This window comes from Zalophus californianus, chromosome 14 (assembly GCF_009762305.2).
Source record: "Zalophus californianus isolate mZalCal1 chromosome 14, mZalCal1.pri.v2, whole genome shotgun sequence".
Lineage (NCBI taxonomy): Eukaryota > Metazoa > Chordata > Mammalia > Carnivora > Otariidae > Zalophus > Zalophus californianus.
This window is the reverse complement of record NC_045608.1, coordinates 8441823-8464614: the sequence shown is the minus strand read 5'-3', so window position 1 is coordinate 8464614 and position 22792 is coordinate 8441823. Positions and strand designations below refer to the sequence as shown.

General features: G+C 41.6%; 2 protein-coding genes across 6 annotated transcripts; one reads left to right on the top strand and one right to left on the bottom strand.

The window, feature by feature from the left end:
• Window positions 1–172: 172 nt before the first annotated feature.
• FAM216A (family with sequence similarity 216 member A) lies at window positions 173–9055 on the bottom strand. 5 transcript variants are annotated; one of them, XM_027576946.1, is made up of 8 exons: window positions 8688–9055; window positions 7132–7169; window positions 4474–4595; window positions 3235–3364; window positions 2972–3155; window positions 2332–2414; window positions 2119–2245; window positions 173–1181 (listed from the first exon to the last, which is right to left on the bottom strand). In XM_027576946.1, exons 1-8 carry the CDS (start codon window positions 8777–8779, stop codon window positions 1169–1171), a joined length of 789 nt encoding a protein of 262 aa, XP_027432747.1. In that variant the 5' UTR covers window positions 8780–9055; the 3' UTR covers window positions 173–1168. The 5 variants fall into 5 exon arrangements, with proteins under 5 accessions (XP_027432747.1, XP_027432745.1, XP_027432746.1 ...); XM_027576944.1 differs by having other exon boundaries at window positions 2135–2245; XM_027576945.1 differs by having other exon boundaries at window positions 2135–2245; window positions 7138–7169; window positions 8688–9038.
• Window positions 9056–9462: 407 nt separating this feature from the next.
• On the top strand, window positions 9463–21412 carry GPN3 (GPN-loop GTPase 3). The gene is made up of 8 exons (XM_027576950.1): window positions 9463–9682; window positions 12471–12579; window positions 17075–17242; window positions 18310–18434; window positions 19314–19429; window positions 19556–19652; window positions 20161–20289; window positions 20847–21412. The coding sequence occupies exons 1-8, from the start codon at window positions 9635–9637 to the stop codon at window positions 20904–20906; spliced, it is 852 nt and encodes a 283-aa protein (XP_027432751.1). The 5' UTR covers window positions 9463–9634; the 3' UTR covers window positions 20907–21412.
• Window positions 21413–22792: the final 1380 nt, after the last annotated feature.

Genomic DNA, 22792 nt, shown 5'->3' with positions numbered 1-22792 from the left:
CAGTTACTTTTCATTTATACTTTCTTGATAAACTGTTTTAATTTTTAAAAATCATAAAAATTACAGACCATATGAAACTGCACCCAAGCATCAAAGTGATGAGGTAGATGGGTTGACCTTTCACGGCTCATTTCTTACAATGTTCTGGGTCATAATGTTGGGCTCAGATTTGATCTTCTAAAGAATATACTATATTGGAGCGCCTGAGTAGCTCAGTCGTTAAGCGTCTGCCTTCGGCTCAGATCCTCGACCGAGCCCTGCATCGGGCTCCTTGCTCAACGGAGAGTCTGCTTCTCCCCTGCCTGTCGCTCCCCCCTGCTTGTTCTCTGTCTCTCTCTCTCTCTCACTGTCTCTGTGTCAAGTAAAATCTTTAAAAATATATATACTATATTGACATTAGCAATAATTCCTCAAACTGTTGCTTTAAATTGCCCTATTCCTGTATTTCAAGTTTTAATTTGTGTGTGTGTGTGTTTTTAGAAAGGAAGCACAGTAGAATGAATACATAATCTTCTCAGTACAGTTACTCCCAACTTACTCTAGTTTGAGAGTCCAAGCGTTTGGCAATTTTCATAAAATAGGGCAAATTGATTCTTCCATTTTTAAGTTGTATTCAAGCAGTAAATATTTATTAAACACTTTTTCTGCAAGTCTCTATCAAATGCTATTCTGTATCAGTCTATTTCAGAGCTTTCCTTAGCCCAATCAAGAAAATACTTGTAGGGGATTCTCATGTTTTTGTCTTAGGACTTACTGTAAGGTGAAAAGGAATTACATAGTTTGACAGATTTAAAGAAAAACAATTTTAAGCGACGAGAAAATTTTTAATTGTATCTAGCTAGAAATACAAGCATACATTACACATAACTCTTATTACACGAATATCAGTACGTGGAACTACATCAAACCAATTAATTACACTGTTGTAAACATTTCTGAACAAACTAAAATTACTTAATGACTTCTTGGTGAATAACAATACTATCCTAAATGTAGAAAGAGGACACAATTCACAACCACTTCCCCCCTTTTGGCACCTCATCAATTCACAAGACAAGGCTGTCAAGTTCACATCAGATGTTCTCCTTGTTCTTCAATTGACATCGATTGCATACACTTATTTAGTAAATCTTCTTCCTTTTTTTCTTCATTCATGTATGATTCAGAATCATTTGTAGAAACTGAAAGAAAAATAAGAGTTTATAATGTCTGTTTTGGAAATAAAGGTGTATTTCATCCTGAAAATTGAGATTTGTATATAAAAACCAACTTCAAAATGACCTACCTTAGTAATAAGGCTTTCACAAAAATCGCCTGCAATTTTCAAAACTTAACCACTTCCCCCTTCCCCCAAATCTCTTACTTTTTAAAATAAGATACACAGTAAGTACTGTATTCAAGCCAAGTTATTGTATAGCAAATTTTCTGTTACTAAGTCCTATTTTGTCTTTGCTCGTCAAAATCTTTTGGGTACGGGAAGGTCATAGCTTCAGCATTCTCCTCTCTTTAAGCATTAAGTTCCTACTCCTCTCTCTTCTCTCAGGGACCACAGGGACTTTCCCCCTACCTGGGGTTCCTCCAGCTATTATCTTTGGACACAGACTCACTTTCTCCCCTGCCATTTCCCTCATTTCTTGGACTGTCACACAGCAATGGGATAGGAGTTCAGAAGGCCTAACTTCCCTACTTCTATCTACTTCCCTACTCATTGTAGGAACAGCTACAAAATTGTTTAACTTCCACTTAATCCTTTCCACTTTATCAATTCTGAAGAATACCTCTGAGCATTCTTTCTTCCCCTTTTGCCCTTTTCATTTTGTAGTATTCTGCATTTGTACGATCCTTTATGCTGATATCTACCAACTCTGGATTTCTTGGAGTTGCTTCGCAAAATTTTGATACCACTGGGTTGGCTTGCTTCCACTGGTTTGTTGAATATTAAACAAAATTATAGAGGTGATACAGCCCTTCATAAACTATGATGCCATACAAAATATGTTGTCCGTCCAAAAATGGCACTATCTCATAAAAGTGCTATGGCTTGAAAAAGTCATGTTAGTGGCTCTGGGTTCTAACAAATTCATTCTGTTAAGTCTCTGACCTTGCTATTATAAATACCTTTGTTTAGAAGTACCTTGAATCTTACTCCCCTGAGCAGTATGTTCTTTTAAGTGAAAGCAGAAACTGTATTTCATACTCATTTGGAGAATTAAAAGCAAATCACATTCTACATTTTTAATGTCTTCTGTAATAGAAATGAAATTATTGGGTTTAATATTTTTTTAAGCATAAGAGCTTTCAAAATGCATATTTTTAAAATTTCACATTTACCTGATTGCATGAACAGTTTTCCTGGTTTTCTAAAAATCTTCAATGACTTACATCTTGTTTTAGATGCATATCCAGTTTTTAAACTATAAGAAAGAGAAGCATCTTAATTGGAACCAGCAAAATCAACAGCTGTCTAATGCATGTGGAAGACCATACAAATTCTTTTTATTAAGCTGCCAGTTTCACCAAAAAGATTCTTGCAGTCTCCTTTGACTTACTAACCCTGAAACGCAAAGCTAACTATTGTAGTGCAGGTTGAATAATCAGGCTGCTGCTTCTCTTTTTTTTTTTTTTCTTATTTCCTTTTCTTGTTTATAGTAATCTGTGCAGAAGCAACCATATGCTCCTTTTGGAAATGTTTGTATTATTTTGAATTTGAGTAGGAATTACTGAAAAGGGCAGTCTTGCAGATCTCTAGCTGATCAAGAAATTTTTACAGTTCCACAAAATATGTTCTAAAAGGAGTGGCATATCCCAGTCAGATCAGTAAAGAGACTGTAAGATCCTTTTGTGCTTTCTGTCTAACCTATTCTGAATTTAGCCAAATGAACTTATTAGGAAACAAGCTTTAATCTCAGTTAGCAACCGTTCAAATAAAATTGGGCTATATTTTCCTCCTTTTAAACCATAAGAAACAGACCCTTCTTTGTTTCTCGCTGGTCGCCAAAGGGAATGCTGTAGGATCATTTCAGGCGCGGGTGCAACTGCCATGTTAGGAGGCCCCGAGTCCACTCTCTCCAGCTGGTGTCGCCATGTGGTGCAGGGGTAATGCTGCTTCTGGGAGGAACGAGAACTGAGGCGGCTCTTGTGATGAGTGAGGAAACCTGTCATACAGATCACCTCTGTTAGAAGACTCTCTGGTTTCTTGTGAGAACTAGTGAGAAACTAATGAGGTGCACCTGCCTGGCTTTTGGGAGCTGTGCTGGATCACATGCATGTACTGCCTCCTCATTAACGTCCGCAGATAGTTCGCATTATAGATCTTAGCAATGCTGCACAGGTAGCGCTTCTGGCCTGTGGTGAGGTCTGGATGCTAAAAGACAAACAAGATTTATAGGCACTGCAGAACAAGAGGTTGGCAATATTCCTTATCTGAAAGGATGAATGTTCAGGAGAGCTTACCATCTGTACATTTTGCCTATTCAAATTCAACTATGCTAATCTGGCCAAAAAAAGAAAGAAATGGCCATTTAAACAGCACAAGTGAGTCTGCCTGCCATTTCCACTCAAGTGATTCAGATGCCTCTGAGGGGTGAAAACCACTACCCTAGAAGAATAAGCAGAGTAGGGATATGCTGTTCTGTGAGTCTTAGTTCCTGTGTGCCTCTCAGTGAGTGTAGGCATCTTACCTTCTAAATACAATTTTTGAGGTATCCTGTGGTATCTAAAAGCAACTCAGCTATTCTACTTAGTCTTAACTAAAGAAACAGTCTTTTCTAGCACCAGAAGAATAACTGTCTGTGTTGAACAGACTGAGGAATAGTCTATTGGTCTTTGGTAAAAGTAATTTTAACTAAGATTTTCACTTGCTGATTTTAGAAGGTAACACTTAACATGCAAGACTCCCCTGCAGATGTATGTGTGTACACACACACAGGATTTACTGAACTGAATAGGTAAATCCAGAGAAAATTCAAAATGTTGGTCAGAAAAATTGACCAATTTGCACAGACTATTGTAACCTTCATTTGCATTGCTCTCACAAGGATACTTCTGGCAGTTATGACCTTTAATGGGTAATAGAGGTTCAACAGTTGTAAAATGCTGACTGTGCCATTTTCTTTACTTGCTTGCTTCTAATTTTACAGACCTTCAGCGGAACCTGTGAGTTTGGGTTTCCATCTCTAGAATGTAACTTTCCTTAGGGGAGTTGAGCTTCCTGAGTAAAGGTACATTAGATCTCAAGTATCATAAAGCCCCGAAAGAAATTATATGGATATGATAAGGAATCTATAATGATAAAAATCCTTTTATTCATTTCATGAGTTTACTCAGCGGGTATTTATGGACTCTTAGACAATAGGCTGAGTGTACCTTGTCTTCTGAAGTGCCTTACCCTCTAAGTAGCTTATCTTCAATAAAAAGTTCAGCTCTGAATACACAGAATTTGGTATTTAAACAAAGTATTGGTACTTAGTATACCTTTAGAAAGGACGCATCGGTCATTGATTTAGGGATGTGAATTGCTTGAATTTGAGGAGTTTTCCACAACTCTTGCAGCTTGGCTATGTGTGTGTTCACTTTGTGTCCGTCTTTGATTCTGTCTGTAGACAAGGACATTATGTGAATTTCATGACCAAACAGCAGCTCAACAAATTGATTGTTAATATCTATATATTTACATGTGTCTGTGATTATCCTGGAGTAGTAGTATGAGTCATTCTGTTAAATTTGAAGAGACTGTATGATATGGCCACTTGGTTTTAGACCATACAAAACTCTTAAGATATTTGTAAACATTTACCATATATATGTATCATAATATATAGACTACATTATTTTGAACTTAGCTGAGATATAAACTGTTGACAGTAGCTTATTTTTGTTAGCTTATTGTATGTCAGACCATATTAAACAGGAATATACATGCAGAACTTGCACTGTAAAGATTTATAACAATATTTTATCATTCGACTTTAGCATATAGTATTAAACTCAAGATAGAACAACACAAATTTTGTATCTTTAATGAGGCAGTGTTAAAAGGGCTTTGCAGAATTTTACTAAAACTTACTTTTACACAATTTCAATTATTTCAATGTTTTTAATACTGATGTGGATAGATTAAAAGAAGAGTCATTTAATAAAAATAAAAGTTGAGACGTATCTAGAAGAATGAAACTAGTTTTCAGTTTCAGACATATTGAAACCAGTAACTTAATTTAGGGTATAAACTTCAGTAGCACTTTGGGGAAAAACAGTATCTGGGAAATTTTAACTAGTAAAAAACTCTTTGTAACACTCCCCTTCTTCTCACACACTCCCTCCCTCCAGACAACTTTCTGTCACTACAGTTAGTATCACTGTAAATCAGTTTGCATTTTCTTGAGTTTGATTTAAATAGAAACATACAGTATATATTCTGATGTGTCTGACTTCTTTCCCTCAACATATGTGATGTGTAACAATAGTTCATTCCTTTTTATTCTTGGGTTATATTCCAACATATCACAATTTGCTTATCCATCCACCTGTTGATGGACATCTGGATTGTTTCCAGTTTTAGGCTAGTATAAATAAAGCTGGCAGGACATATTTTTAAGTTAAAAGTTTGTATTTAGAAGTTGAATTAAATGAACACAATTTTGTTTCAATATTGACAACAAAGGCACTATAATTTTACATATTAAATTTTATTTCTTCAAGATTTTGACAAATTGGAGAGTTAATTCAGATAAGTAAGGGTTATATTTGCTTTACTGAAGGACTAAGGACTAACGAGTTTGCCAACAAAGGGAAAATCATCTGGAAATTATGTTATTATGACCTTTAAAATATAATTTGAAATCTATAATAATAAAAGTTTATTTTTTAAAAAAATCCTGTTTCAAGTCATAAATGTGGACTAATTATCTAAGAATATATCTTTTGTGTCCCTGCTAATCAGTATTTCTGATATGTGTATTATAGCCTGCACTAAAATTTAACTTCTCAAAAGCTTGATAACATTTCTTTACAGAAAATGAAGCATTTATAAATATTAGTTAGGGGCTCCTGGGTGGCTCAGTCAGTTATGCATTTGACTCTTGATTTAGGGTCCGGTCACGATCTCAGGGTCTTGAGATCAAGCCCTGCATCCAGCTCCACGCTCAGCAGGAAGCCTGTTTGAGATTCTCTCTCCCTCTGCCCTCCCCCTCTCAAATAAATAAACCTTTTAAAAAAATAATAGTTAAACTCAAAGAGAAACACCCAACTGAAAAATGGGCAAAGGACTTGAATGGACTTTGAATGTCTCCAAGGAAGATATACAAATGGCCAATAAGCACCTGAAAAGATGCTATCACTACTCATTAGGGAGATATAAATAAAAATAACAGTGAAGTACCATTTTATACTCATAAGGATAACTATCATTTAAAAAAATGACAAGTGTTAGCTAGCATGTGGAGAAACTCGGACTGTGTGCATTGATGAGAATGTAAAATGGTGCAGCTGCTGTGGAAACAGTGTGGTGGTTCTCCAAAAATTAAACAGAATAATCACCATATGATCCAGCAATTCCATTTAAAAACCACATTATTTATATGTATATATGCATTTTTATGTATGTATATACACATAGATATGTGTCTGTGTGTTTTTCTCAGGTAACTGTAAGGACTATACATTTTCCAAGAAAAAGTATGAATCCAGGTTTATATATCATTGAATTGAAATTGCTCCCCCCCCAAAAAAATTAATGAGACACCGTTGGGGGTTTGTCTTACTCTCTTAATTCCAGCAGCTTTATCCTTTATTTCAAGTGAGAGGAAAAATAGCAACATTGAAGTTGTTCAAGTTAGAATTTTTCCCTTCAATTTATAAACCCCAGGCCATACTCTTTGCTTTTCAAACATCAGTTATAACACAGTTCTTTTCAGATTCATTGCTATTTTGAAGTACTCTTTTTAAAATGCTTGATGTGAAATAACAAGAGAAAAAGAACCTGCTGGATTGTCCTTTGAAAATCTTAAAGACTAATTTCACCAGGATGCTAATAAAGTCTATTTTTAAAACTCCTTTGTGTTTGTAGTTATAGCAAAATTAGCATCTCTGAACCATGTTATTTATAAGTATTATCTACTTTATAGCTCTACTTACCAATACCTTTGGAATTCTGATAAGAATGTCCAGCTGATCTGTTGGGGGGGAAAAAGGATTTAAATAGTATGTAATAATTGACAGCTTTATAAGCATTAAAGAAAGTATTTTAAATGAAAAAAGACAGTACTGTATATGCTTTTTACTTTTCATGCTCCCATCAGATGGAATATCTTGCAAATTTTGTCCTGTACTCCTGGTTATATCCTAATGGCTCCAGGCTTTTTCCAAGTGAGTTATCTGAGGTTTTTACTGTACTAGAAAGGATTTACCTTAAGCCAGATTTGGTCTTACTTTTAAGGCCCCTTAATCTAATTCCTACATTGAGCTCAATAAAGTAGTTTGGGCTTCTGTGTTATCTGTGGTATTTCCTTGCTCTATTTTTAATAAAGTAACTTGATATGGAAAAGACTATCTTGTTCTTTACTGTATGTAATTAAGGTATACTGGAACTGATAAATTGGTCTGGAATGTTTCTAGTTTTGTACAAGTTCTTTTTTCTTCTTTCAAATTAAAACAAACAGGCTTCCTTCCTGCTTCCTTCAATTTATTCAGTGACCGAGTGTTCATTGATCTCCTGATATATTAGGATCCAGCACTTAGTCAAGCAATATAATGAACAGAAAAGACAAGACCCCATCTTTAACAGTCTTCCAGGCGCACCTGGGTGGCTCAGTTGGTTAAGCGGCTGACTTGATTTGGGCTCAGGTCATAATCTCAGGGTCCTCACTCAGTGGGGAGTCTGCTTGAGGATTCTCTCTCTCCCTCTGCCCCCCCCCCGCTCCCGTGCACATCTGCACTCTCTCTCTCTCAAATAAGTAAATCTTTTTAAGAAAGTCTTCGATCCACTATATATATATATATAAAATGGTAATGGGTGCAGAAGGAGCCATGACTGTGCTTTTGGAGAGGAACACCCTGCAGCTCTCACTTTTAGGGAAGAACTGATAGAAGGGATGAGAAGGTACTGAAGACTAATTGTCTTCAGCATCCGGGAAATAACAGTAAAAAACCTGCTCAAAATAAAATGGATTTATGAAGAAAAACTTCAGTGGGAAGAAAATGTCAAGATCAAGGTGCCTCTAATATTCATAATTATCTGTCACATCGGCATTATGAATTCCCTGGACATAAAGGTGGCTAATGTCGCATACATGTAACTGATTTATTGACTTGGAAGCCCTCCGTTGAACCTCTGTTTCTGCTGGGCCCCCAACCCCCTCTTTTTGTAGAGATCCTGTGGGAGACTGCATATTTTCCAGCAGGTTTCGCAGCGCCCCCTCGGGGCAGAAAAATGCACCCAGGCAATTGTCGCAGTCCCCGCGTTTAGTCATTGCACCAACACTCACCCGTACCTCACAAGCCCTTCCCCTAAACAGTGAGTCGGCTTCCATCTGTCCCACCCCGGCCACAACAAAGGTTCTCCCCTCCTCTCACTTCAGTCCACCGGGGACCAGTCCACTGGAGCAGCCAGCTCCCACCCCCTCCTCCACAGGGGATCCCGATCCGGAGCCGGTCGTCATCCTCCCTAACCCCTCAGGGCCCCTCAGCCTCACCCGCCGCCGCCACCCCCGGTCCCGGCTACTGCGGGAGGCTCTGCGGAAGAGCTGCATTCTGTCCAGTCGGACACCGGACCCTGGCCGGGCATCTCCTCCCGGGTGCCCGGACCTCGAGCAGTGTGCGGAAGCAGCTTTCCCCTCTCCCCTCCCCCGTCAGCACGCGTGCGTCAGGCCGGGCGATATTGGGGGTGAAGAGGCCGATGCCGTATTCTAGCCCCCTCCGATGCGCTCCGGACACTGCCCGAATAGCTTCGGGAGAGCGGGGAGGGCAGATGCACGACGCTGGAATTAAGTTGGGGGAGGGGCAGGAGTTCTTTAGTTGATTGCGCGCTTGCACGGTTTGTGGAAGGGAGTAGTCACGGGAAGGAAATATACATGCCCTCTAAAACAGGAGGTGCCTTCCGGACCCTTAGTATTCCAGACCCTCTACAAATTTGCAAATCTTGACTGTCACCATATAGGTCAAACATCAGTACGCTAACCAAGGACCACAGTCCCCGGCGTAGGGATGCAGTGTTAGCCGTTATCCGTTATCACCAAGGCAACCAGGCGTCTCCAGTATCCCAACCGCCGATTTCCGCCAACTACTTCCGCACACACGCAAACCGCCCTCCCTCCCTTCCTCCCTCCTCCCCCCTTCCTCCCTCCTCCCCCCTTCCTCCCTCCTCCCCCCTTCCTCCCTCCTCCCCCCACCCCGGCCCCGCCTTAATCGCCCCCCGCCCCCAGCTGAAGTTTCCTGAGAACGCGTTTCACACGAGATTTGACCTGCGGGCCGCTCCGTAGTCAAGGATGTACTGGAACAGAAGGCACAAAGAGACTTCGGATTGCGATTGGTTCGCACGTGGTGTTCCCGGAACTCAGTGAGCGCCGCGCGAAGGCTGAAGGGAGCGGGGCGGTCGGACTCTGTTGTGCGGCGGGCCCCACCGGCTACTGGGAGCGCCGACATGCCTCGGTATGCGCAGCTGGTCATGGGCCCGGCAGGCAGCGGGAAGGTGAGGATTTGGCGGGAGAAGAAGAGAAAAGTCGGAGCTCGTGGGGAGGCAGGGAGGTTCTGGTCCGGACCGAGGGACCAGCGGGTGCGTACACTGGGGACCCTTGGGCAGCGCGCTTCTGCTGTCTGGGCTTCAGTGCTCGTTGTTGTGGTTTTGAAAGTGGAGTAACCAACGGTGGTGCTAACGTTTATATTATATTTGTGCCCTAGATATTGCTTTTAAACTAACTTATTTCCAGAACAACGCTGTGAGATAGGTCCTGTTATTCTCATTTTTGCAGATGGGAATTTTACAGAAAATGAGACACAGAAAGGTTAAGTTCTTTCTTTTTTAAGATTTTATTTGACACAGAAAGAGACAGTGCGCACAAGCAGGGGGAGCCGCAGGCAGAGGGAGAAGCAGGCTCCCAAGTTGAGCAGGGAGCCCGATGTGGGACTCGATCCCAGGACCCTGGGATCATGACCTGAGCCGAAGGCAGATGCTTAACCGACTGAGCCACCCAAGCGCCAGAAAAGTTAAGTTCTTTGCCCAGGATCCCACAGCTACTAAGTGACCGCTGGAATTTGAATCCAGTTTTGTGTAATTACGGAATGTGGCCCGGTCTCGCTCATAGAAAGTTCAAATGAGGTCTTAAATCACTGTTGTCAGAGCTTGAAACATGGACTTCTTGTATATAGAGGCGATTTTAGGAGGCACATGGGCCTAACATTAATGAACATTGAATCATATATTGAGAAAGTTACTCCCTTTTCAGTTCTCTTTCAGTTTGCATTGAAGTGAAATGGTCAGTTTGATGCTTTATATCTGTAATACTTCTTTTAACCCCCAAGTCTCTTCAGAGATCAGATCTTAGAGCTTTTGACATTTATATTTAGCTAGAACAAAAAGAGCTTTAAGGGTATTTAATTTTATGGTTACCTTCATGTTATGATAAATATAACTGGTTTTCTATTTACAATATAGAGGTATAATTTTTTTCTTGTAAACAAGTATGAGTGGAATGATATGAGAGGCATTCAAATATAAAAATGGGTGAAGGGGGCGCCTGGGTGTCTCAGTCGGTTAAGTGTCTGCCTTCGGCTCAGGTCATGATCCCAAGGTCCTGGGATTGAGCCCTGCATCGGGCTCCTTGCTTGGCGGAGAGCCTGCTTCTCCCTCTCCCTCGGCCTGCCTGCTGCTCCCCCTGCTTGTGCTCTCTCACTCACTATCTCTCTCTCTCTGTGTCAAATAAAAAAATAAAAATCTTAAAAAAAAAAAAAAAAAGCACCTGCCTTCGGCTCAGGTCATGATACCCGGGTCCTGGGATTGAGCCCCATGTTGGGCTCTCTGCTCAGCAGGGAACCTGCTTCTCCTTCTCCCTCTGCCTGCCGCTCTGCCTACTTGTGCTCTCTGTCAAATAAATAAATAAAATCTTAAAAAAAATGAAGTTATTAGTCAAATAACAGGAGTGTGAGAAACACTGGAGTCTGTGGAGGTGTTGTCTGGCTTCAGTCTTGAACATACTGTTCTAAGGTTTGACCTATTCTGGGTGTAGGAGATCTACATGTGACTGTAATATAGCCCTTGCCTACCCAGAGTCTATAGTCTATTTGGGAAGACTGATAGATGCCTTGCCAATTAAAATATAGTATGATACATGGAACGGGCCTCCTCTTAGAGAGAATATATATGAAAAGTCACTAAACATGATAGAAGTTATTTCTATATTCCAGATGAATTTTCAGACTGATTGTGTTAGACAAGTATCTTCCTACAAATTCTTGATGCCTACTGTTAGAAGTACTCACTGAGCATGTTCTCTGTGCCAAGCACTGTTCTGGGCCTGGGGAATTGTGTACTGAATAAAACACACACACACGTATGCACACAAATCTCTGCTCTTGTAGAGTTTATATTCCAAATATATTAAGTGAATTAGAAATAATTATCACACATTCATTATGTACCAGTGCTAGTCCCTAGGCTTATAAAACTGCATAAAAGACATCCCTGCCTTTAAATAGACAGTGGGTAGATCAGACAAGTAGCCTAGAGATTTTAACATAGTGTGTTAAGGACTACATGAGGGATAAGGAATTCTCTAAACCAAAAGTTGCAAACTGATAGTCCATTTCCAGACTATTTATTGACCTCAGTGTGCTCTCATTTTGAAATACTCTTCCCCTGGCTTGGCAAGCACATTCACATCCCTTGGCTCAAACATAACCGCCCCCCCCCGCCCGAAACATCCCTGACTACCCTCCTTAAAGCTTTGTTTGGACTGTAATCATCTTCGTGGAGACATTGTGTGTTAGGTGCTGCATGGTATGATCAGAAGTCTTCCCTTTAAATTCCATTTGCTGCATGTTAGAGCAGCAAGGAGGCTTAGTGATCGTGGAGGCCATCCCAGTTAGAGACAAGAAAACGGGGGGGTGGGGCACCTGGCGGGTTCATTTGGTGGAACATGCAACTCTTGATCTTGGGGTTAAGTTTGAGACCCACGTTGGGTGTAGAGATTACTTAAAATCTTTAAAAAAAAAAAAAAAGAGGAAGCTGAGGGGCAAAGTAGAGAAGTGCTTTCGCTAAAGTTACCAGTGAGTCCCAGCCAAGTGTGGATCTGCAGCCCAGTCAGGTGTCCCGACTCCCAGCCTGGTACCTTTCCTGGTTTCAGTCAGCTTCTCGGTCAGTGAAGGCATAGTTTTGGCCTTAGTGGACACCGATCAAGGGATTTGGGTGTCCTTTTAGGGATGCAGGAGGTAGCAGTAGACTGCCTGTCGCTTTGACCCCCTCATGCCTTGTGACATTCCAGAGCACCTACTGTGCCACCATGGTTCAGCACTGTGAAGCCCTCAATCGGTCTGTGCAAGTTGTGAACCTGGATCCTGCAGCAGAACACTTCAACTATTCCGTGATGGCTGGTGAGTCCTGAGCAGAGCCTTTCCCCTCCTTCAGGAAAAATAAGGGGGTGGAGAGGCCGTGAGTGCTGGCTGCTTGGGCACAGAAGCTGAAAACTTAATTATTACAGTCTGCTCCCCTGTTTCATGGTTAACAGCATGAGGCTGAATGTCATCTGGTGACATCCACTCATGGTGACATGTGTGACAGTATCCTTTCTTGGTCTTTAGTTTAGGAATTAAGTGAGTAGACTCCTCCCTCATCACACTTCCCTTCTGTCCCTTTCCATGCTTAGTCCTGCTGTGGTGAATCGGGTTTGCTGCAGATCATAGTTAAGTGAGCAGCTTAACTGTTTTGTTTTTAAAATTCTTTTAGGGGTGCCTTCTGCTCCTCTATCTCTTTAAAAAAAAAATATTTAATTTTTTTAGAGAGGGGGAGAGGGAGAGAGAGAATCTTAAGCAGCCTCCACACCCAGTGCGGAGCCCAGCTCAGGCCTTGATCTCACAACCGTGTCCTGAGCCAGAATCAAGAGTTGGACACTTAACTGACTGAGCCACCCCGGCGCCTCTCAAATAAAACTTTTTTTTTTTTTAAAGATTTTATTTATTTATTTGAGAGAGAGAGAGAATGAGAGATAGAAAGCACGAGAGGGAAGAAGGTCAGAGGGAGAAGCAGATTCCCCGCTGAGCAGGAAGCCCGATGCGGGACTCGATCCCGGGACTCCAGGATCATGACCTGAGCCGAAGGCAGTTGCTTAACCAACTGAGCCACCCAGGCGCCCTCAAATAAAACTCTTTTAATGTAATCATTCAGATGTCTTTGAACACCTACTTTATGCCAGACACCGGGGTTCTAGCAGAGAACAAGGCAGACATTATCCTTGCCTTCATGGACCTTTTAGCAGGGAGATGAGCAAAATGATAAACATTACAGATTGTGATAACGACTAGCAAATAGGCCGATGAAAAGAATAACTTGCTTTAGGAAAGGTAGTTGGGAAGAAGTCTCAGGAGGGGAGATTTGGGCCCAGATTCGAAGATAGTAATGTCCTCACCAAGCTGGAGAGAGGCCTTCCAAGATGAGGGAACATCAGGTCAATAAATAGCCTAGAGATAGGAAGGGGTTTGGTATGTTTCAGAAAAAGCAAAGATGTCGATGAGCTGGGGCATAATGAGTGAAGGAAAGAAGTGGGTAGGTGCTAGTAAGACATGAGAAGTTTGGCTTCTGCCCTGTTTTCTTAGTCCATTTGAGCTGCTTTAACAAAATGCCACGGACAGGGCAGCTTATAAACAACAGAAATGTATGTCTTATGGTTCTGGAGGTTGGAAGCCCAAGATCGGGGTGCCAGCATAGTTGGGTTCTGGTGAAGGTCCTCTTCTAGGTGGCAGAATGCCAACTCCCCACTGTGTCCTCACATGATGGAAGGGGGCAAGGGATCTCTCTGGGGCCTCTTATTAGAGCACTAATCCCATTCATGGGGCACCACCCTCATGACCTAATTGCCTCCCAAAGGCCCCACCTCCTAATATTATCACCTTGGGCATTAGGTTTTCAACATAAGAATTTTGAGGGGACACAGACATTCAGTTTGTAGCATCTGTCAGCAGTGGAATGCCATTGAAGGATTTAAAGCAGGGGAGAGAGGATTGACATCTGTTACACACTTTTAAAGATAACTGGCTCTCAGATGAAAAACGGACTCTAGGGGGTCAAGAGTAGAAGCAGGGATGAGCAGGATGGCTATTGCGGATGTCTAAGTGGCTTGGACTACTGTGGTCAAGGTGGAGATACAAAGAAGCAGGTGGATTCAGTACCTACTTTGCAAGTAGAATTAGTGGCAATTTGTATACCAGAGGGGTGTAAGGAAGGAAGGAATCATCAAGGGTGACTCTTAGATATCTGACTTGAACTGCTTGAATTGCTGAAGAGAGTGTATGATACCATTTATCAGGAAGGAAGACAAATCTGTTTAGGTTTGGGGCAGTTCTCTTTGCACTTATTAAGCTTGAGACATCTGATATCTAAGAGGCACTGTCAAGGAACCAATTGGATATAATAGTCTGGGACTCGGACAAGGTCTGGCTTCAAGGTATAAATTTGCAAGTCAGCAGCGTATAGACAGAAGATAAAGTTCCGGGACCGGATGAGATCATTTTGGGAGGAAGTATGGGAGAGAAGAGAACCCAAGACCAAGCCTTGAAGCTGTCTAATCTTCAGAGTTCTGGAGGAGGGGGTAGAGTCAGTGAGGTCGGAGGAAAGCCAGGAAAGTGGAGCATCGCAGAAGCCAGGAGGAGAGACTGAAGAAAACGCTTGTGTGCTTGGTTATGTCAGGTATGACAGAAGTTGTGGGAGATGAGGACAGAAATACAGTGGCTGTCACAGGAATACGTGGACACAGACCTGGAGGTGACTTTGCCTGGCAGTTTCAGGGCAGGGGTTTGAAGAGTGGCCTGAAGGTGATGCAGTATCAGCGGAGGAGACGAGGAAGTTTCCCTGTGAAAGGAGCAGAGAAGTGGAGTGAGAACCGGGGCTAGGAGGGTCAAGGGAGGTTGCGTTTTAACGTTGGAGATGCTAACTATGGAACAGACTTGATTGCTGAACAGAAAGATCCGGTAGAAAAAGAGAAACTGAAAACGCCAGACAGTGGGAATAACTTCAAGAGCCTGAAAGGGAAGAGGGATCCCAAACAGGTGGGGAGTTTTGCCTTCACTAGGAGTGGGGTGCTTTTATTTTTTCTTAAAAATTTTATTTTTAAGTAATCTCTATACCCACTGTGGGGCTTGAACTCACAACCCCGAGATCAAGAGTCACATGCTCCACCAACTGAGCCACCAGGTGCCCCAGGAGTGGGATGCTGCTGCTTTTGTAACCAAAGGGAAGACAGGGTAGAAGACACCATGTAATACTGGTGGTGGGAATATGAGGAATTCTCTTTTGTTGGCTTCTGATTTCTGTTAATGACATGTGTGCCATCGGGACATGAGGGTGGCTGGAAGTGAGTGTGAATGGGGTTGGGGAGGCAGGGGTTGAATGAAGAGGAGGAGGTATGAAATAGTCATCTTCCATAGGAAAAGGGATTGCAGGGGCACCTGGGTGGCACAGTCAGTTAAGCATCCGATGGCCTGATTTTGGGTCAGGTCATGATCTCGGCTGTGAGATCGAGCCCTGTGTTGGGCTCTGCACCAAGCGTAGAGCCTGCAAGATTCTCTATCTCCCTCTCCCTCTGCCCCTCAAACAAAACAAAACAAAACAAAACTTTGCATTTCTTGGGATCGTTTGGTTGCACCCAACAGAAAGCACTGAAGCCAGCTTACGTAAAAGGAGGATTTTTTTAGAAGGAATCGGGATCTCTCACAAAACCCAAGAGCAAGGCTTAATGAGAGACTAGAACTCCAAACAAAAACTAACAAACTGAAGCTAGCTTTCTCTCTGTCTCTGCCTTTTTCTCCCTCTTACAGACCAGCTTTCTCAGCTTCAGGGGGCCCAGCAAGGTGCCACCAACTGCAGGTTCACATCACTTTCTGGTCCAGATGTCTTAATGACTGACTTATGTCCTTGAGTCATCCTTTTAGAAGATCCAATCTCATTGTCCCAACTTGAGTCAGATGTTTACCCCTTGGATAGGGAGAAGAAGTGCATAAGAAGGTATTATCCACATAAACATGGCTATGAGTGAGGCAGTGCTCTGTGAACAGAGGTTGTAGGTTTGTGCACAAACATAAAAAACCTATGGGAGAAGGTTATAAGTACAGATTTCCAAAATTAGTAGTAGAAGAGAACTGTGCATATACCAGAATTTTTAAGCCCCTGCTGTAGGTGATTTAGCTACATTATCTCATAGAGCCTTCATCCTTCTACCCCAGGATATAGGATTTTTCCCCCTTTTTATAAATAAAGAAAGTGAGGTGTGGAGAGGTTAAGTAGCTTCCCTGAGGTCATGTTAAGAAACAGCAATTGGGGGATGCCTGGGTGGCTCAGTCGGTCAAGCATCTGCCTTCAGCGCAGGTCATGATCGCAGGGTCCTGGGATCGAGTCCCACATCGGGCTCCTTGCTCTGCAGGGAGTCTGCTTCTTCCTCACCCTCTTTCACTCCCCCTGCTTGTGCTCTCTCTCTGACAAATAAATAAAGTCTTAAAAAAACACAATTGGTTTTCTTGGTTTGATTCTGTTTTAATCATTTTATTTTTTTTTAAAGATTTTATTTATTTATTTGACAGAGATATAGTAAGAGCAGGAACACAAGCAGGGGGAGTGGGAGAGGGAGGAGCAGGCTTCCTGCCAAGCAGGAAGATTATATCACATCCGTGTTTAAAGAGCTGCTCCTTTTAATGGCTATGTAGGATTCCATTGTCTGGCTGTACAGTAATTTCATTGGTTTCCATGAACACTGCTACAGTGACTAATCATGTACAGAAATAGTTTTACATATGTGAGTTTTTATATAATTATTAACTACCACTAACGAGGATAACAACTTTTGAATGGATGTTTTTATATTCTGGGCCCTATCTTTTGCAGACATCCGGGAACTGATTGAGGTGGATGATGTCATGGAGGATGACTCTCTGCGGTTTGGTCCCAATGGAGGATTGGTATTTTGCATGGAGTACTTTGCCAATAATTTTGACTGGCTAGAGAACTGTCTTGGCCACGTAGAGGACGACTATATCCTTTTTGACTGTCCAGGTAAGTCAGCAATTTTAATATGACATTTTCCTTGAAGCTGTGCTAATTCTGTCCCCAGTGAGAGAAAGTGGACTGAGCCTTCATAGCTCTTAACTATACTGCAGTGAGGTACAAAGCTCTTATTTATTGGCTTTAACTCATTCATTGAGTTTACTGAGTGCTTAGTTCGTATGATGGGAATACCATAGAGACCCAGGCAGCCATGGTCTTTGCCTTCGTGGAGCTCACAGTCAAGTGGGAGTACTAGACAGAATTAGACAGAATGAACAAAATCACCTAGATTATCATTTAATATTAATTTGTGACAGGTGCTCCACAGGAGTAGCACAGACCATCACAGAGCAACAAGATTAGGAGGCTTCTGATCAAGTGGTCTGTAAACAGGGCTGCGGGGTGAAGGTGAGGGAGACCATGGTCCAGGCAGAGGCGCAGCGTGCCAGAAGCCTTGAGGTGGGAAGGAGTGAGGTGGGTTTGGGGCACCAAGAAGGGCAGGGTGGCTGGAGTGCTGAAAATCCAGGGAAATATCATGAGGTGAGGCTGGCGGGGGACAGATAATCACACACAGCTTCTTAAGCCAGGTTGTGGGTTTTAGACTTGAGGCTGACCTAGCTATGATCAGTTGTGGCTCTCACTTTATTTTCCCTTGCTTTTATTTTACTTTATTTTTTATTTTTAGAGAGAGTTTGTGCGCAAGGGTTGGGCGAGGGAGAGGGAGAGAGTCTTCAGCAGGCTCCATTGGAGCCCAGTGCGGGGCTCGATCTCACAACCCTGAACTCAGGACCTGAGCCAAAATCAAGAGTCAGACACTTAACCGACTGAACCACCCAGGCGCCCCCACCCCTTTTTTTTAGAGAGAGAGAGAATATTTTCCCTTGTTTTCAATTGAACCCACAGAAAAGCACATACATCCTAAGCATACAGCTTGATGGATATTCCCAAAAACACACACCTTGGTAGCACTCGCTTTTGACTCCCTTTTTAAACCATCTTATAGGAAAATTTTTTTCATGTAGTTTGATGACTACATACTTCCTGTTTGTATTAGTCTTGTCATGTTCTTCACGTAGGTCAGATTGAGTTGTATACGCACCTGCCCGTGATGAAACAGCTGGTCCAACAGCTGGAACAGTGGGAGTTCCGAGTCTGTGGAGTTTTTCTCGTTGATTCTCAGTTCATGGTGGAGTCGTTCAAGGTTTGAAGACCAGTCTTGTCGATTTTTTAGTTGTGGGTACAAGCAGATGACTGTCTCCTTTAAGGACTCTGATTTCACACTCTGGACATTTCAGAAACTATATTCTGGAATAATTTAGCATCCTTTATTATTCAGTTGTTGTAATGATATATTTTTAACTCAAAAATGATGTTATGATATCATATAGATTTGGGGGAACTACTTATCAAGAAAAATGAGGCAGATGCATATTTTATAAGTATTTTTAATTCTCTGAGAGCCTTTTGTCTAGTTTATAATATATTTCCCATTAATCACCCTTAAGGAATATTCAGTGGGAAAAGAGGTTAAGATACCATCTAAATTGAGATTTGTGATCACTGTAAATTTTTTTTTTTAGAGTGAGGGGAGAGGCAGAGGGAAAGGGAGAAAGAGAGTCTTAAGCCGGCTCCATGCCTAGCACGGAGCTCAATGTGGGGCTCCATCCCACAACCCTGAGATCATGATGTGAGTTGAAATCAAGAGTTGGGCACTTAACTGACTGAACCACCGAGGCGCCCCTCCACCCCCCGTAAAAGACTTTATTTTTTAGTAATCTCTACACCCAACATGGGGCTCGAACTTACAACCCAGAGATCAAGAGTCACATGCTCTGCCAAATGAGCCAGTCCGGTGCCCCATGATCACTGTAAATTAAATCTACCTCTTCCCACCTTATTCTCACCTTTGGAAGCCAAGGGTCAACCATCTGATTAGTGGACTGTCTTTTCTTTAGGATGAGCATTTCTTTTACTTAGGCCAGTTTTGTTTCTGTGAGGAGCAAAATCCTCTCTTTTATGTGGAGACCAGCGAATTTTGTTGGTAACAGTTCCATATTCCCTTTTCTGTTCCCTCCTTCAGTTTATTTCTGGCATCTTGGCAGCCCTGAGTGCTATGATCTCTCTAGAAATTCCACAAGTTAACATCATGACAAAAATGGATCTGCTGAGCAAGAAAGCTAAAAAGGAAATTGAAAAGTGAGTTTACTTCTTCCATTATCGTCAGATCTTAATTGCAGAGATGTGAGGTTCTGTTAGTCTACAAATCTAGTTTCCTGATTTATTCTTCCTTTTATTCATCAGTCTTCTTTTTCACTTTCAAAGGTTTCTAGACCCAGACATGTATTCTTTATTAGACGATTCCGCAAGTGACTTAAGAAGCAAAAAATTCAAAAAATTGACTAAAGCTATATGTGGACTGGTAAGTTTTTCAAGTTTTTTTAAATGACCTGATCAGCTGTTTACCCATAGCCAGGCAGTGGCCACCGTTACGGAAAGCACAGTCCAATCCTATTTCCTTGCAAAGGGGAGGCGGGTGGGGGCAGGCTGTGGGCTGGCTGGTCAGTAGTTTAATGTAGAAGTAGTTATTGCTGGGATCTGATAAGTTAACTGACGGGCCTATTATTCCAAACCATTTGGGGAGTTCAGAACTGTCCTTGCCATTTTGAAATTTCCGATGGTTGTTGAATTCAGATAAATATCTATGAAACAGTAAGTGTCTAGTTAATAAGTTAATGAGTGTTCTGGGAGGTCAGAGGTCAGGAAAATCAATGATGATTTGCTTTTGCTCTGTCTCCCTCCTTCCCCCTCCTTCCACACACAAATGTTTTTAATCAGAAGTATAACTGGTTATAAACTAAAATGTAAGTTGGAAATTAAGTATTTTGTACAGCTTCAGAATGACCCTTTATGAAATTCCCAACTTGTAGATTGATGACTACAGCATGGTTCGATTTTTGCCTTACGATCAGTCGGATGAAGAAAGCATGAACATTGTGTTACAGCATATTGATTTTGCCATTCAGTATGGAGAAGACTTAGAATTCAAAGAACCAAAGGTAATTTTTGACCATTGGCTTTTGGTAACCATGTTTGCCAGCACTCACTGGCCTCCTGCATAATCCCAGCAACTCCTCAGATTTTGTCTTAGCAGTAGTAGTAACCTGGGTGTGTCGAGGGGGGAATGTCTGAAATTGACATCTGTGCTTAACAAGCAGTATCAGTTTCATTCTACCTGATATTGAGGCACTATTACCAAGTTTCTTTGTCCTCAGGGCTTGGGGGTATGTACAAAGAGGAGATGAAATCCAGTTGAACTTGGGCCGCCCTCACATTTGTCAGTGGGAAGCCTGATAGTAGTTGTTGTAGGCCACTGTCTCAGCAAATTAGCTGAGGGTCAGCAAGTGTAAACTCAAGTACAAATGCTTCCAATGAGATTTAAGTATTTTAATTTACCACATAGCTGGAAAAATTCTATCAATCATACCTTTTGCCGCTGCAAAAGATACAGCTGGGCATTATCTCCTGGTAGAGCATTACCTGAAAAATAGGTAAGCACATACTAGGTCTAACTTAAGGGAAATGAATATTTTCTGTTTTGTTTCCTTTGTGTCAGGAACATGAAGATGACTCTTCTATGTTTGATGAATATTTTCAAGGACACCAGAAGGAATGAAGAATTTATCAGAGTAACTATATATACGTGAAGCACTTGCTACTGAACCAGCAAGACATTCTTCTCTTAGAAGGATGTGATACTAGAAGGCTACTTATTTTAATGAAAAAAGCAATACTTGGCTCTTTATCAGCAGCATGCCTGAGTCAAATTCTAGTTAGTTTGAAATGGCTGGTGTTTCAAGTGGAATCTTTTAGTATTATTTTAACAACATCAATTTAGATTTTAAATGTTGAAATTGACATGAATGCACATAGACTTGTATATAATACAAATGAGCATCTGTGGTACAGTTAGGACCCAGTCTGCCTTTATTTTTACTATTTGATTTTTATTATTTTTGAAGGTGTTTTGGAGAGGCAGGAATTATTGTAACAAAATATACACATCTGTGTCCAAAGGAGAAAAATCTGGAAGGACATAGTTAAGACCATTGCTTATCTGCATGTCTGAGTTTTCTTACATTGAAAATGTATCATTTGTGTAATTAAAAAATGAAAAGTAAATGTTTTAAAATATATATATATGTAGGGGCGCCTGGGTGGCTCAGTCATTAAGCGTCTGCCTTCGGCTCAGGTCATGACCCCCACGTCCTGGGATTGAGCCCCCCATTGGGCTCCCTGCCCAGCAGGAAGCCTGCTTCTCCCTGTCCCACTCCCCCTGCTTGTGTTCCCTCTCTCACTGTCTGTCAAATAAATAAATAAAATCTTTCAAAAAATAAATAAAAATAACATATATATGTATATAAATAAAAGAAATAGAAAGATAGCACTAACCTTTCATTACACTACTGTTTTCCAGTCAGAATTTGAAATACTCAGGGCAAATTTTTGAATGAATAAATTTGCCCAGGTGTCAAAATATAGTCCATGATTTCTTAAAAATGCAGTTTGTAGATGCTGAACATTTAAAAATTTACACTTTACTGGAATAATAACAGATGCACACAAAAATGCAAAGGACATAATTTTTTTCTTTTTAATGTGCACATTGGTTGAATTGCTTATTTCCAGTGTTTTTAAGTTCAGTAGCGTTGGGTGTGAAAGCATGCAAAGTGGCTAGTCAGTCAACAGATATTTCTCTAGCATCTACCATGGGCCAGGCCCTGCCAAAACAAAACAATCTAACTTAATGAGTTATGCAAGACCTTATGCTAAGAAATATTTTGCGTAATCTCTTTCATTTAATCCTCATAACAGGACCAAGCTTCATTTGCCATTTGGCCCTGGATTGTACAGCTATACAATTTAAGTCCTTATAGGAAACCCACAGCTCAGGTTAAATTTTTAATCATTCTTGGGCTAGATAGCAGGAGTACACCTGCAGTGTCACATTTGATCCGTTTTAACTAAAGACATGCCAAGTGGGAGGAACCATAGCTATCAGTGGTGACTTCTGTCTGAGGGCTTAGGCTAGGGGCAAAAGTCAGGTATTTGCATCATGCTCCATTGGTGTGAGCTACTGTCATGGGGGCAATCAGGAGAGAACATGAACGGGCATCTTGGGAATGTGCTGTCCTGCTTGGGGACACACCCTTTCACGAACGGGTGAAAACACCCTGATCTCTAAGTGTTGCTAATTCTTAGAAATTTATTATTATGGAAGAAAGGAAAGGCAACTTCATTTGTTCTCGTTGCTCCTAGAGCTATTCTTCCCTGGTTCAGCTTCTGGAGAGTCTAGTATGTGCCTCTGGGCAAGAAGTGAAGGGCCAGATCGAATTTCCTTCCCCTCTGGACACAGGTTTCAAAGATGAGTATGTCCATTCCAGTCCTCAAGGAATTCATTATCTTGGCAGAGAGCCTGGCATGATTCTGTGGAAAAAATTTACGGGTGGGTGCCAGGCACTGGGGATAAAATGGGAGCACTCAGAGCAGACAGGGCCTTAC

Coding starts and splice junctions, on each gene's coding strand:
- GPN3 (XM_027576950.1), top strand. CDS start 9,635: ATGCCTCGGTATGCGCAGCTGGTCATGGGCCCGGCAGGCAGCGGGAAG. Junction 18,435..19,313: donor TCATGGTGGAGTCGTTCAAG/GTTTGAAGACCA, acceptor TCCCTCCTTCAG/TTTATTTCTGGCATCTTGGC. Junction 20,290..20,846: donor TAGAATTCAAAGAACCAAAG/GTAATTTTTGAC, acceptor CCTTTGTGTCAG/GAACATGAAGATGACTCTTC.
- FAM216A (XM_027576944.1), bottom strand. CDS start 8,779: ATGCCCGGCCAGGGTCCGGTGTCCGACTGGACAGAATGCAGCTCTTCC. Junction 4,596..7,131: donor TCAGAATTCCAAAGGTATTG/GTAAGTAGAGCT, acceptor CCTTGTCTACAG/ACAGAATCAAAGACGGACAC. Junction 2,415..2,971: donor CCAGCGAGAAACAAAGAAGG/GTCTGTTTCTTA, acceptor TCTTTCTTATAG/TTTAAAAACTGGATATGCAT.